General features: G+C 45.8%; 1 protein-coding gene across 8 annotated transcripts in view; it reads right to left on the bottom strand.

Annotated features, from left to right (window-relative positions):
* Positions 1–1658: 1658 nt before the first annotated feature.
* NOL4L (nucleolar protein 4 like) overlaps positions 1659–11510 on the bottom strand; it is a 104087-nt gene continuing 94235 nt past the window's right edge. For all 8 annotated transcript variants that reach the window (XM_075011693.1, XM_075011696.1, XM_075011701.1 and 5 more), the window contains one exon: positions 1659–6504. In XM_075011693.1, coding sequence (XP_074867794.1) covers positions 6305–6504 — 200 coding nt within the window. In that variant the 3' untranslated portion in view covers positions 1659–6304. The remainder of the gene's footprint in view (positions 6505–11510) is intronic.

The raw sequence follows: 11510 nt of genomic DNA, 5'->3' as shown, positions 1-11510 counted from the left end.
TAAATCTGACATCTGGCTTTAAGGTAAGCCCCAGTATTTTTGCTTGAATCTCCAGTTGATCTAATATGAAGAATACTTAAATATCTTCTCTGATTTCTAGTAAGTTATAAAATATAGTTTAAAAAATAAAACCGAAACCTGGCCCCTCTTGTTTGCCAATTTGCGTTCAGCTGAGCAATGCTCTGGAGCATAACCTGTCGTAATTGAATGACTGAGCAGCTGGGAAGTAACAGCAAAATCCATTGCTTCCTTGAGTCAACAAACCATTTGCAGTTGTGGAGATATGGAAACAATTGATAGGTATTTTGAAATGTTCTCATAACTCACTTGTATACATGCCCAGTAGTATCCTGTTAATCCCTGCAACTCAGAGTGATGCTTCACTATTCAGTGTAGATTTAAGAGTAGAATACTGTAGTGTTCTAATAGTACTAAGACTTCGTTATGCTTTCAAAACACAACTGAACATATTTATTAGTGTGTGTGTGTGTGTACACACGTGTACACACACACACACACACACACACACCCCCCCCCCCCATGAATAGTTAAAATGCATATAGAATTGTTAAGTAAAGTACAGTTTAGGAAGCTCTTTCCTTGCTATTTCTTAGGCTGCATCTACACTTACCCCGAAGGTTGACAGCTGCTACACAATTTTTGGTATGTCAATTGTGTACCAGAAATCAACTTTGCAGCTGTCAACTTCCATGCCTGTCTTCAAGGCAGAATGTTGATCGGAGCACTCCTCCTGTCGACCTTCCTTGATACCATGCCGCTCAAAAGAAGTTCTGGGGTCAACATTCATCGTAAGCGTTCATTCTTCTGTGGCGAGTGTAGAACCACCCTTATAGACTTACTAATGCACAATATTCAGCCATTCATACTGGTTGTCCTGCTTGCAAGTGTCCATCAGCCAACTTCTATCTGTTGCTGGGGAAGCTCTACCCATTCTGCAATGAAAGTTACGGTACTGGAAATTATTGTTTTAGTGTACAATTTGGCTCTTTAAACCTGTCACACCTATTTTTCTTAGGCCTTCTGCCTATGTCACCATATGGCTGGTGTGAATTAGTGAGATTTCACTGTGTTGTGCTTTGAAATCCTCGAGTACAGAGGAACCATGGAAGTGCAAAGTATTTATTATATGTAATGAACAGTTTTGGCAGGAAACTATTTTTAATGGACAATACTGAATTTCATTTTTAGAAGAGAGCTTTTTCATTGTGAAAAGCAAACATTTTTCCAGGAAAGCAGATACTTTCAGCAAAAAAAATCATTTTGTCAAAAACCCGTCTTGACAGCCCCAGAACTTGATCTATCTGAACTTGGAGCTATCTGAAATGTAAGAATAGCAGCAGCTGACTCTTAAGAAAGAGACAGCACAGCTTGTTTTAAGGTTCTTGAGTAATGAAGGTACTAGTTTATTTTAAAAAAAATTCTTACATTTGCAATGTGTTCTTGGTAGCAGTAACAATCAAGCTGACCTTCCATGTGTTAGGTGACAGGCCAGCAACGGCTACCAGATCTCAGATCTATGATGGGAACTTGGGAGACAGCTGGTGGCATATGTCTGTTGGTAGAAGAAGCCTTAAAAGCAAGAGGTAAAAGGCAACTCCAGCTGTGTTTGACACTGGAGGCCTGAGTCCTGTTTGTTATACAGTGTTTATTAAGTAGATTCAGTCTTATATATGATATACAGATTCAAAAGAAAAAAAGGATTCCACATACTTATGAAATCAGTGCATTTAGCAAGTAATACCATGGAAATAACAGCTTGATTAACAGCTCATTGGTCTTTGTTAAGTGAGGGGACAGGGAGTTGGCCTGTGCTAATCATTCCACAAACAAAACAGAATTAAGTTGCATCACATATAATAGACACACATTCTAAGAATTAAAATAGTAAGCCACACTTACTGGAAAAATCCACAGTATATAACACAAATAATTTTTATAGATCTTATTGAGGAGGAAGTGCTCATCTGCTTAAAAGAGCCACATTAAGTTGCATAGGTGCCTATCTGCAAAAATATCATTTAGAAATGAATCAGTTGATTAAGCAATAAAGTGTCACCTTAGAAGTTGGATTCTCTTTCCATGGTGGTTTAAGTGCCATATGCTCAGTTTGAGCCCCACCCCCCACATCCACCACCCCTGAAGGTACTAAAGGAGCTGCCTCCTACTCCATTTAGGAGCTCCTATATCTCTAGACAGAATTTTTTTCCTGTCGTTTTAATTTGAAATTACCATTTTAGATGATTTAACTGTGCATCAGTAAAAGTGTGTTCAATTGTGCAGAGGGAAAGAGGGCTTTTCCCCTTCTCCCTGGCCTCCTCTAGGCTTCATCATTGTTCCCCTAAAGTCAGCTAGGTAGCTTTCCCCTTAATGCCTGGGATGTCATGGAGGAAAGGCAGTGGAACAGCACCATCCAAAAGTTCTGTTTCTGTTTGTGGTCCTGGCTGGGTGCTGTCACTTCACCCTCTCAGATCAGCTGTCAAATTTTAAGCTACAAGTACTGTTTAAATTGATCATTTGAAGTGTGATAGGCTGTGCAAAAGCTGAAATCTCTTTGCAGCGCATCCCAGTTTTGTGGGGTTTTTTAAGGTGGTTGAGTATGTGTCTGTGGCTTTGCTAAACAGATGAACTGGGTGAGGTGCATCTTCCTCTTCAACAGCAGGTCTTGCAGAACACACGGGGGCTGGGAGTTCTGTACATGTAAACAGTACACTTTCACTGAGTCCAAAATTAGGAGCAAAAATACAAAGGTTCACATTGGTCTTAGGTAGATACAGGCGAAGAACTGAGCCATACAGCTCCGGAACAACCAAACCAAAGTTTCTAAAGCACCACTAAATTATATAAAAATCAGACCATGGACGGATTGTAGTTGGTATTCTGGTGAAATACTATGCTACCTTGTAAAAAGTTTTACAAAAAATTACAAAGCAAAAGTATATTAACCCTCTGAGTTCAAAGCAGCATTTTATAAATGACTGGTACTAAATCCTTTGACCACGTGCGGGAGAAAGGTGGCCTTTTGGAGGAGCGGAGGTACAGGTCACGTCTGTTCCCCTTGCTAAAACACTGTCCTTGGGAACTGAGCATTCCCCATGTACAAGTGGTGTTCAAGAGGAGAGTTTCTTCTCCACTGTTTCCAGACCTTCTGCTTAATCAGCAAGCCCCTTTTATCCCTCACAAAGCCTGAGAAGCCAGCGTATTTTACTCCTGCTGGTTCCTTCTCATTGAGAATCATAAATTTTGACGCCTAACCCTTTAAAACTTATAAAGATGGCTGTGAAACAGCCTGTGAGTAGAGGAGGATCACTGTGGAGTAAGAATCAGAACACTGAGATGTTCTATGGACATAGCTCCAAGGAGATAAGATGCTGTTTACATAAAAATTTCCCTGATACAAATATGTAGTAGATCTCATTTGTTTCACAACTGGTCACAGGTACTACTGTCACCAGGGCCTCAGAAATGTGAGTTTGTGTCATCCAGCTGAAGTTATGACCATTAGTTGGTATTAGAGAGTAGGCTGTAAATTCTTCTTCCTATGCAATCACACATCTCGCCTGTGTTCTACCAGTGGTTTAAATATTAAGGGCTACTAAAGACAAAGTTCAAGGGTGCTCTGGTAAGACAGCTAGACCTTGCATAAATACAATGTTAAGCACACTGTAACTGATGATGATTTTTTATAATAAGCCCTGGGCAGTGTCTTTGTTGGTTAGTTGGCTGGCAAATGTATAGCTACATGTTCTAGATGGCCTCGTAAAAGGAATGTGGAGGCAACAACTGAGTAATTTATATGGAAAATTCTGGGACAGCGATTGTCTCTGCCTCTCTTCAAGACTTTCACAAATGACTGTGTTTAACATGTTGTAAAAGGTTCGCTACTTCATGGTATTGTTCACATAAAAATATTTACATAAATTCAAAGTATGGGAGGGTGCAGTGGACAAATCAAGTAGGCCCATGAAGTGCCAAGGAAAGTATGGGCCTGAAATTTGGGCTGGAGATGGTCAGAGAGTTTGTCTAATTATCCATAAACACGTGAAGTCACAAAGAGCCTAGCCTGTTGGCTTATGTTGAAATGACAGGAATCGGCTCTGATTTACAACTACCACCTTCTCTCTGCAAGGACGCACTGACAGTAGGACATAGTCCAGGAATTAAATCCCTTTTCTCCAGCAGTTGAGGGGAGGTCAGGGTTTAGGGAAGATGGTCAGTGCACTTAATCCCTTTAGGGCCAGGCTGAGCATTCCTGTTCTAGAGAGCCAGCAGCCTGAGGGTCTGTTACAACTAAAGGCCTGGTTCACTAGCCAGCATGGTTTCCCCTCTGGTATGAATGGAAAGTAAGTTCTTGGAAAAACCACTAGAGCGTCGGTCCTAGCTGGAGTCCAACCTGTGCTAACTGAAATGGTGTAAACCTAGGTGCTAGCATGGTTATTTTTGCCAGCATGGGTAGGGGGGTGGCAAATGTGGACCAGAGCAGACACCTTCCTTCTTCACTGAAGTGAACTCTCAAGAACTTGGTCTAAACTTCAGCAAAGGAAACCACCTGCATTTTAAATGATCAAAACTATTTCATCTGCTGCAGCTGGTTTGGGTCCTTGCCTTAAGAAGGACAAGAGAAGAATTCTGCCAGCATTCACAAGGGTGAGAAGGATGCTCACTGATTCTTAGGCAGCAATTCTCTGCTGCTTTTTATGGCTACAGGCTATGTTGCATTGCTTGGCCCTGCTCAGCACCTTGATGCCTGAGCAAAATCCCTGGTTTTAGCAGCACTGCTAGTAGGTATTGCACTGAGCAAAGGGAAGTGCATGGTTTTTATTTTTGGGCAGGTGAGCGTTGGAGAGAAACAACAATGGTAATCAGAGGCCAGGTTTTTTTCCACACTTAAGGAGCTGTGAGCTTTTCCCAGGACCACTACAGGAGTGGGGATGGGAATGGAATAGGATGGTGGGGAGAATTTCTTCTACCTTTCTGCTGCTGAGTGTCTCCTAATTCTTTCCTTCTGAGTAGGAAAGAGCTGCTTGTTGAACTTAAGTCATTTACTTTTCTCCCTAAAAGTCTGCACTAGTCTTTCATAGTCACATGTGTTTATCTAAACAGTTCTCTTGCTGCTGCCTTCAGAACTGGTTTCACATATTCTTGTGGAGACAGCCTGGGATTCATCATTGAGGAGAGGTCAGACATCATCCATTGTGACAGTGAGCTGCTGTCCATCATCAATGCGTGTCCTTCCTCCTCTTCCAAAAAAAAAAAAGGGAGCCAGCTTAGGTCAGCTGTCCATCTGCTGGCTTAGTCTGACTCCTCAGTGTTAGCTACTGGTCTGCTCCCCAGTCTTGGCTGCACGGCACAGTCATACGCATTATGGTGTGAACTGTTCAGAACCCCCATGAGTCCTGGAAAAAGCCCACAATGGAGTGTGAGGTAGAATATGGATGGTGAATGTATGACAGTGGTTCTTGGATATTCTTGTTTTGCTTTACACTCAACTAAATGAGTGTGAGGTCCTTCCACTTGGAGGGCTACCGAGCTGAGTCTCTGCAGCCCCCCTGCTGCTGCTACAGGAGTGCTAGAGCGAAAGTCTAACAAGACACACTTTCCTCATTCTTCAGCTTCAGCCTAAGTTTGCTGGAGGTTGAGCAGCGACGTGCTAGGGCTAGATGGCAAACTTACACCCTCTGGACCAGGGTCTCTCCTGGGAGACGGTGTAGCTGCTCAGCCACTAGTAGTGTAGTGATATGGAATGTGTTACTTCACAAGAAATAAATTCCTTCCGCTCAGACGGACACAAAACTGGCAATCCATACAAACGCAAAAGAATCCATTTTCAGAAAAATAAATTACTAAGGAAAAAAGAGGGTCCATTTCTCAATAAATATGCAGTTCTGCTCACCTAAGACCTTAAAAGGTAATTATCTGGCGATGGGGTTCTAACATTGGGGTCCACAAAGGTTATTCTAAGTACATCTGCAGCCCCAAACCTCCCCAGACTCCCTTCCACCCTAAAAAAAAAAATATATATGTATCCCACACCCTTCCAAATTCTAGGTGTGGCTGCTTCTGCTCAGCCAGGTGCACCTGTGTTGAGAGAGTCAAAAATATGTCCTTGTGCCCCACATCCCAGGTGCTCAAGGTGAGAAAGAAAACAGTTCTCGGGTTCCACCTGTAAATGTACCAGCTACTTGGTGGGAGGACAATGGTTAGTCCTGAGCAGGATATCAGTGGGAGCCTGTTTCCACAAGGTGTAAATTGTTTTCTGACACAGGAGCTATGCAGACCCCAGGAGTCAGTTCTGCTGTAAAATGAGGTTTTCCAGTTCATCTGCAGAGCGAAGAAGAAAAGCTGCTGACTCTCGGTAGCCGGCGATCAGTTGTCGCACTGCACTGATCTCTGTAGGGCTGAGTTGAGCAGCTGGCATCCCCCGGCTGGTGCTGTTAGAAGGGGCTGTAGTAGATGCCCCACCTTTCATGCTGAGATCAGTGGGACCTGCAAATTTGATGAGACAGGTTCAGGAAAAGATACTGACACAGCTGCTGCCCCCAAGTGGCACATCAAATTTGGGAGGGAAAAAAAACTCCAACAGCACCTGCTCTTTTGTTTCACAGCCCCTTATATGGCACTCTGTGAATCTAAGTTAAGACACAGTCTTGAACCCTACCACACAGACTGCCAAGTTGTAGGCATTTTCCAACTGCTGTTCTGTTACAAAGGCGCTGCCATGGCTCTCTGTTCCCCTTATCAAAGCATGCATATGGATGTGTCTTTTGTAAACATAATTACGTGGACTGTCAACCTGCTGCTCTGCGAGGAGTTAGATTAGGCACAACTCAGACACATCTGTTCTAACATTGTAGCAAAACAGGAAAGGCAGGCGAGCATTTTCTATCTAGAGTACAAAAATACTCAGTTCATCCCATGGCTAGACTTGTCAGGGAGCACATGAGGTTGGCTGCATTAGCACAAAATTTAAAAGGTCAGTCAACTGAGAGCAAATACATCTACAGTTGTTCCAGCTGACCCCTCAGAGTACTGGAACCGAAGGAGTAGGAGAAACTGTGGTCTTGGTTTCTGGGTTTTCTCCTCCCACAATGCTGCATGAAGTGCTTTATTGTTTTTGTTGATGATCAGCTGGGTAATTTTCATGCTCCAAGTATCAGTGTTGGAGCGAGAAGTAGGTTCTACCCTCTTGCTCAATGCAGGAGCAACCTCACTTAAACCATCTTAAAAACCTCCAAGGATAGCAGTTCAATCACCTCCCTACAAAACCCATCCCAGTGCTTCACTACCCGCCTAGTAAAATAGTTTTTCCTAATATCCAGCCTGCACCTCCCCACTGCAACTTTTGAGACCTTTGCTTCTTATCCTGGCATCTGCCACCACTGAGAACAGCCTCTCCATCCTCTTTGGAACCTCCCCCTGCACTTCCAGGTACTTGAAGGCTGCTGTCAAATTCCCCTCCAATGGGGGGAACCAGTAGTCCAGCTGGTGTCTCACCAGTGCCAAAGAGAAGGGAAGAATCACTTCTCATGATCTGCTGGCAATGCGCCCACTAATGCAGTCCAATGTCATAATGCTTCAGAACCCCACTATGCAAATCGTTCCAGCATCCCTGGCTCCAGGAGGGACTCCCAAGCCTACACTGTGAGAGGGTGTTCCCCACTGTAAGCAACACACAGGTGTGACAGAAATGGGAGCACAGTACATATAAGGATATTGCTCTTTGGCCCACCCAAGAAAAGCCTTCATGTATTTGCATGAAATATTTGACAAAGGAGACAATCCCAGAGCAGGAGAATTAGGTCCAATGCTGCAAACACAACCTGATGCAACAAGAAGTCCTGTGGCACCTTACAGACTAACAGATATTTTGGAGCATAAGCTTTCGTGGGCAAAGACCTGCTTTGTCAGCCTCATGCATCTGATAAAGCAGGTCTTTGCCCACGAAAGCTCATGCTCCAAAATATCTGTTAGTCTGTAAGGTGCCACAGGACTTCTTGTTGTTCTCGAAGCTACAGACTAACATGGCTGCCTCTCTAAAACCTGATGCAAGTCACTTTCTCTCAGGTATGTCTGTGGCTCCTGTCACTGTGGTCTCTGAGCAACTTTATTGTTCTCAGCACCCTGTAGAGGCAGGTCAGGGCTTTCCTTATTTGCAGCTGAGGAAGAGAGGCATAGAATAAACCAACTGATTTACCCAAGGCGCCCAGCATGCCTGTGGTACAGCAGCAAACTGATAGTGTCACCTGAGTCCGAGGCTAGTGCCCTGCCCACCACAAGCAAGCCCCTAGAGTTCGGTAGAAGAGAGCTGCTGGGGGTGCTTAATGAATCTGAGGCTGCTTAAGAAATTAGGAGCCTAATTTTGGACCAGGTTTTAATCCCTGCTGCTGTCCAAAGATCCTGGTGTAGCTGAGTTACAGATGAAGAGCAGATGGTGCTGTTGGGGAGGTCATGGCTGTTGCAGGACACTGAAAGAAGGCACCAAAGTGCCAGTGGGGGGAAGAGGAGGAAGGGATAGTGTACAATAAAGCAAAAACTGCAAGGAGCAGGGTGCAGGGGAGGGAAATACCAGGTACTGGAAGAGTTGACAGCTTTAACAGCAGGGACACGGAGTTGGACAGGAGAGGGGGTGAAGGTCCTTGAGGAGAGGTGGTTAGGGAACAAAAGGATGTCAGTTGTTAAACAGACTGAAGGGTAGGGAGGCCAGCTGGGCAGACAGCCATAGAGTGAAGCATGATTCTGGCTGTGAGGACAGTGATGTGTGCTGGAAAGGTGTTACTAGGGAGGAAGGAGGAGGCTGGAGATAATGAGCGAAGGGAAGGGCAGAATGATTGTTAATTGGAGGGATGGAGCTGTCACTGCTGCTGGAGAAGGGGGCATGAGGAGAAATGGGACTTCTTGCTGTGTTCAGGCTGAGGACGTGGTGGGACCCAAAGGAACAGGGGCCACAGACTGGAAGCTGTGAGCCTAGGCAGGGGCAGATTGAGAGCAAGCAGCACAGCGGAAATAAGGTGCAGGCAGCTGAGATCACCCCGAAGGTTAGTGGCAGGGAGAAGCTGAACCCACCAGTTGGAGGAGGAGGAAGAGAAAAGAGATCCTCAGAGACAACACTAAGGGTGTTTTTACACTGCCTGCTGGTTCAGTGGGCACCAACCGATCCTGTGTGGGTTAAATTATTGCATCAAGTATAGATGCTATAAATTGACTAAGCGCTCTCTCCTTGACTAGGGTGCTCCAGCACAATGAGAAGACAGGTCGAGTCGACGGGCGAGCATCAGCTGTCAACTTACCACAGTGAAGGCACTGCCGTAAGCCGATCTGAGCATGTTGATGTTACCTGTATTATTCACATACCTGAGGTGCATAACTTAGATTGACGGCCCACAGCGGTGAAGATTAGCCTCAAGAAGTACTCAGTGAAGTAGGAGCAGAGTAAACAGTGACCGGTCGGGGCCCAAGGGGATGGAGGCTTGAGGAGAAGCAGGCAGGCAAAGCTTTGCACCAGAGATCATGGAGAACTCTAAAGAGATGACCATTAGCACTGCGGAAGGGAGCAAGGTGAGCAATTGAAGGGGAAAGACTAAGGGCAGCAGGCAAGTGAACAGGGTGCTGTAGTGGGGGCTTGTTAATGAGGAGGAAGGAAAGAGGGTAGTGGGTGAGGCCGGAGAAATGACCTGCCTCTGCAGTGTGATCGATGAGACAGATGGAGCTGCGGCACAAACTCCAGAGACGCAGTGGAACTGTGAAGGCTTCATTTGAACAGGGGTGAAAAAAGGGACAGAGGGACATGAGGGAAGCAATCCTGAGAGGATTTGGCACGAAGCTCTTCATTTTAAAGGAGTTGGCAAGAACCAGAGCAGAGGCCTAAATGTGGAGAAGAGAAGCAGGATTTCTGCTTCCTGTACATGCTCACAACAGGCCCTGGTCAGTCAGTTTGGGGTAAAGTGTAATGAGAGCAGCTGTGTGGCTGGGCAGCACCTCAAGGAAAATGGTCACCTGTAAAGGAAGGAGGTGGAAACTACGGACTCCTGCTTCCTTTCCATCCTGCACAGGGACTCCAGGAGTGCCTGCACTAGTCTAGAAAGAAAGCCTACCACCCTCTGCTGTAGCTGCAAGGCTTAGGGCTCAGCAACTGGAGTCTTGGTTGGGATTTTTACCCCGGGTTAAGAGGCATTATGAAGGGATGATAACAGTTAATCCCAGACTCCGGAAATCACATCGTTTCAAATCCTTACTCCAGCATCTGCAGGGGTGTATCTGGGCATGGAGCAAGGGACACAAGGGTGAAGATTGATGAAGGGAATCTCAGGAAGGAAAGAAGTCTCACACTATTGCTTTTAAGTATCGGAGGGGTAGCTGTGTTAGTCTGGATCTATAACAGCAACGAAGGGTCCTGTGGCACTTTATAGACTAACAGAAAAGTTCTGAGCATGAGCTTTCGTGAGCACAGACTCACTTCATCAGATGCATCTGATGAAGTGAGTCTGTGCTCACGAAAGCTCATGCTCAAAACTTTTCTGTTAGTCTATAAGGTGCCACAGGACCCTTCGTTACTATTGCTTTTGTGTGCTAAGGAAGCTGGGCAGGGCCACATGCATATACAGTTTTAAGAGGGAGCTTAGACGAATCCAGATCCCAGAAGCAAAGTTCTGTTCTCCTCTGCCCACTACGCTGGTGAAGGCTGACAAGCGGTGGCTCTGCACTCAGGGTTGCCATGCATGCACCACAGGGAGAAGCTGTGCAAGCAGTTGATATGATTGCCTGACAGGTCCAGCCACTACTGCTCATGGGTGGCACAAGAGCAAACCCCAGAGGATACTGCTGAGGTGCATGAGACACCTGAGTCCATGCTCTGCGGCAGCTTCTGCTCAGGGACATCTGTACCAGACAGGGTTGGCCCTCGCTGGGGGGCTGATGCTCCAGGATGCACTAATGTTGTTTGCTGTATCGGTACCTGTCATGTTATTCAATCTATCTGATCGGGCTTGTGCTGTCCCTCTCCTCAGGTTCCTCCTTTCCTGACAAGCTCATCCTCCTCGCAATGCAGAGCGCCTGACTCCACTGCCCCCCAGCAGTCACTTTCACTGCTGCTCTCTTCCTGACCTGCCCTACACTGCCACTCCTGCCTTATGTATTATCTTAGCACCTGCAGCATACTCAGAGCTCTTCCAACCCACAGGCAGACACGACCTCCAGGCCCGCACAGCCTCCTATAAAAAGACACAGAAAGGGCTGTCTCCTGGCAGCAAGGCAATGAGTGGGAGACAGTGCCCGCCTTGGTTAAATGTTAATAGTTGACACCGGTGGAGTTTCTTTTTAAGTAAAGCTAAATTCCCTTCCCTCCAGTTCAGCCCTTGTCTTTCTCTTGCTGCCTTCCAGCCTTAGGCTGCTCCATCCTCAGGAGCAATTTCAGTGGTGGGGAAAGGGGCAGCTCTGCAGACCAGCGAATGGGCTGGTGTGAGCCACTAGCAACGGCAGTGCTTGGAAAGTGGGAA

The sequence above is a fragment of the Carettochelys insculpta genome, chromosome 17 (assembly GCF_033958435.1).
Source record: "Carettochelys insculpta isolate YL-2023 chromosome 17, ASM3395843v1, whole genome shotgun sequence".
Lineage (NCBI taxonomy): Eukaryota > Metazoa > Chordata > Testudines > Carettochelyidae > Carettochelys > Carettochelys insculpta.
Note: the sequence above shows the minus strand (reverse complement) of the source record. Positions and strands in the feature narration are given on the sequence as shown.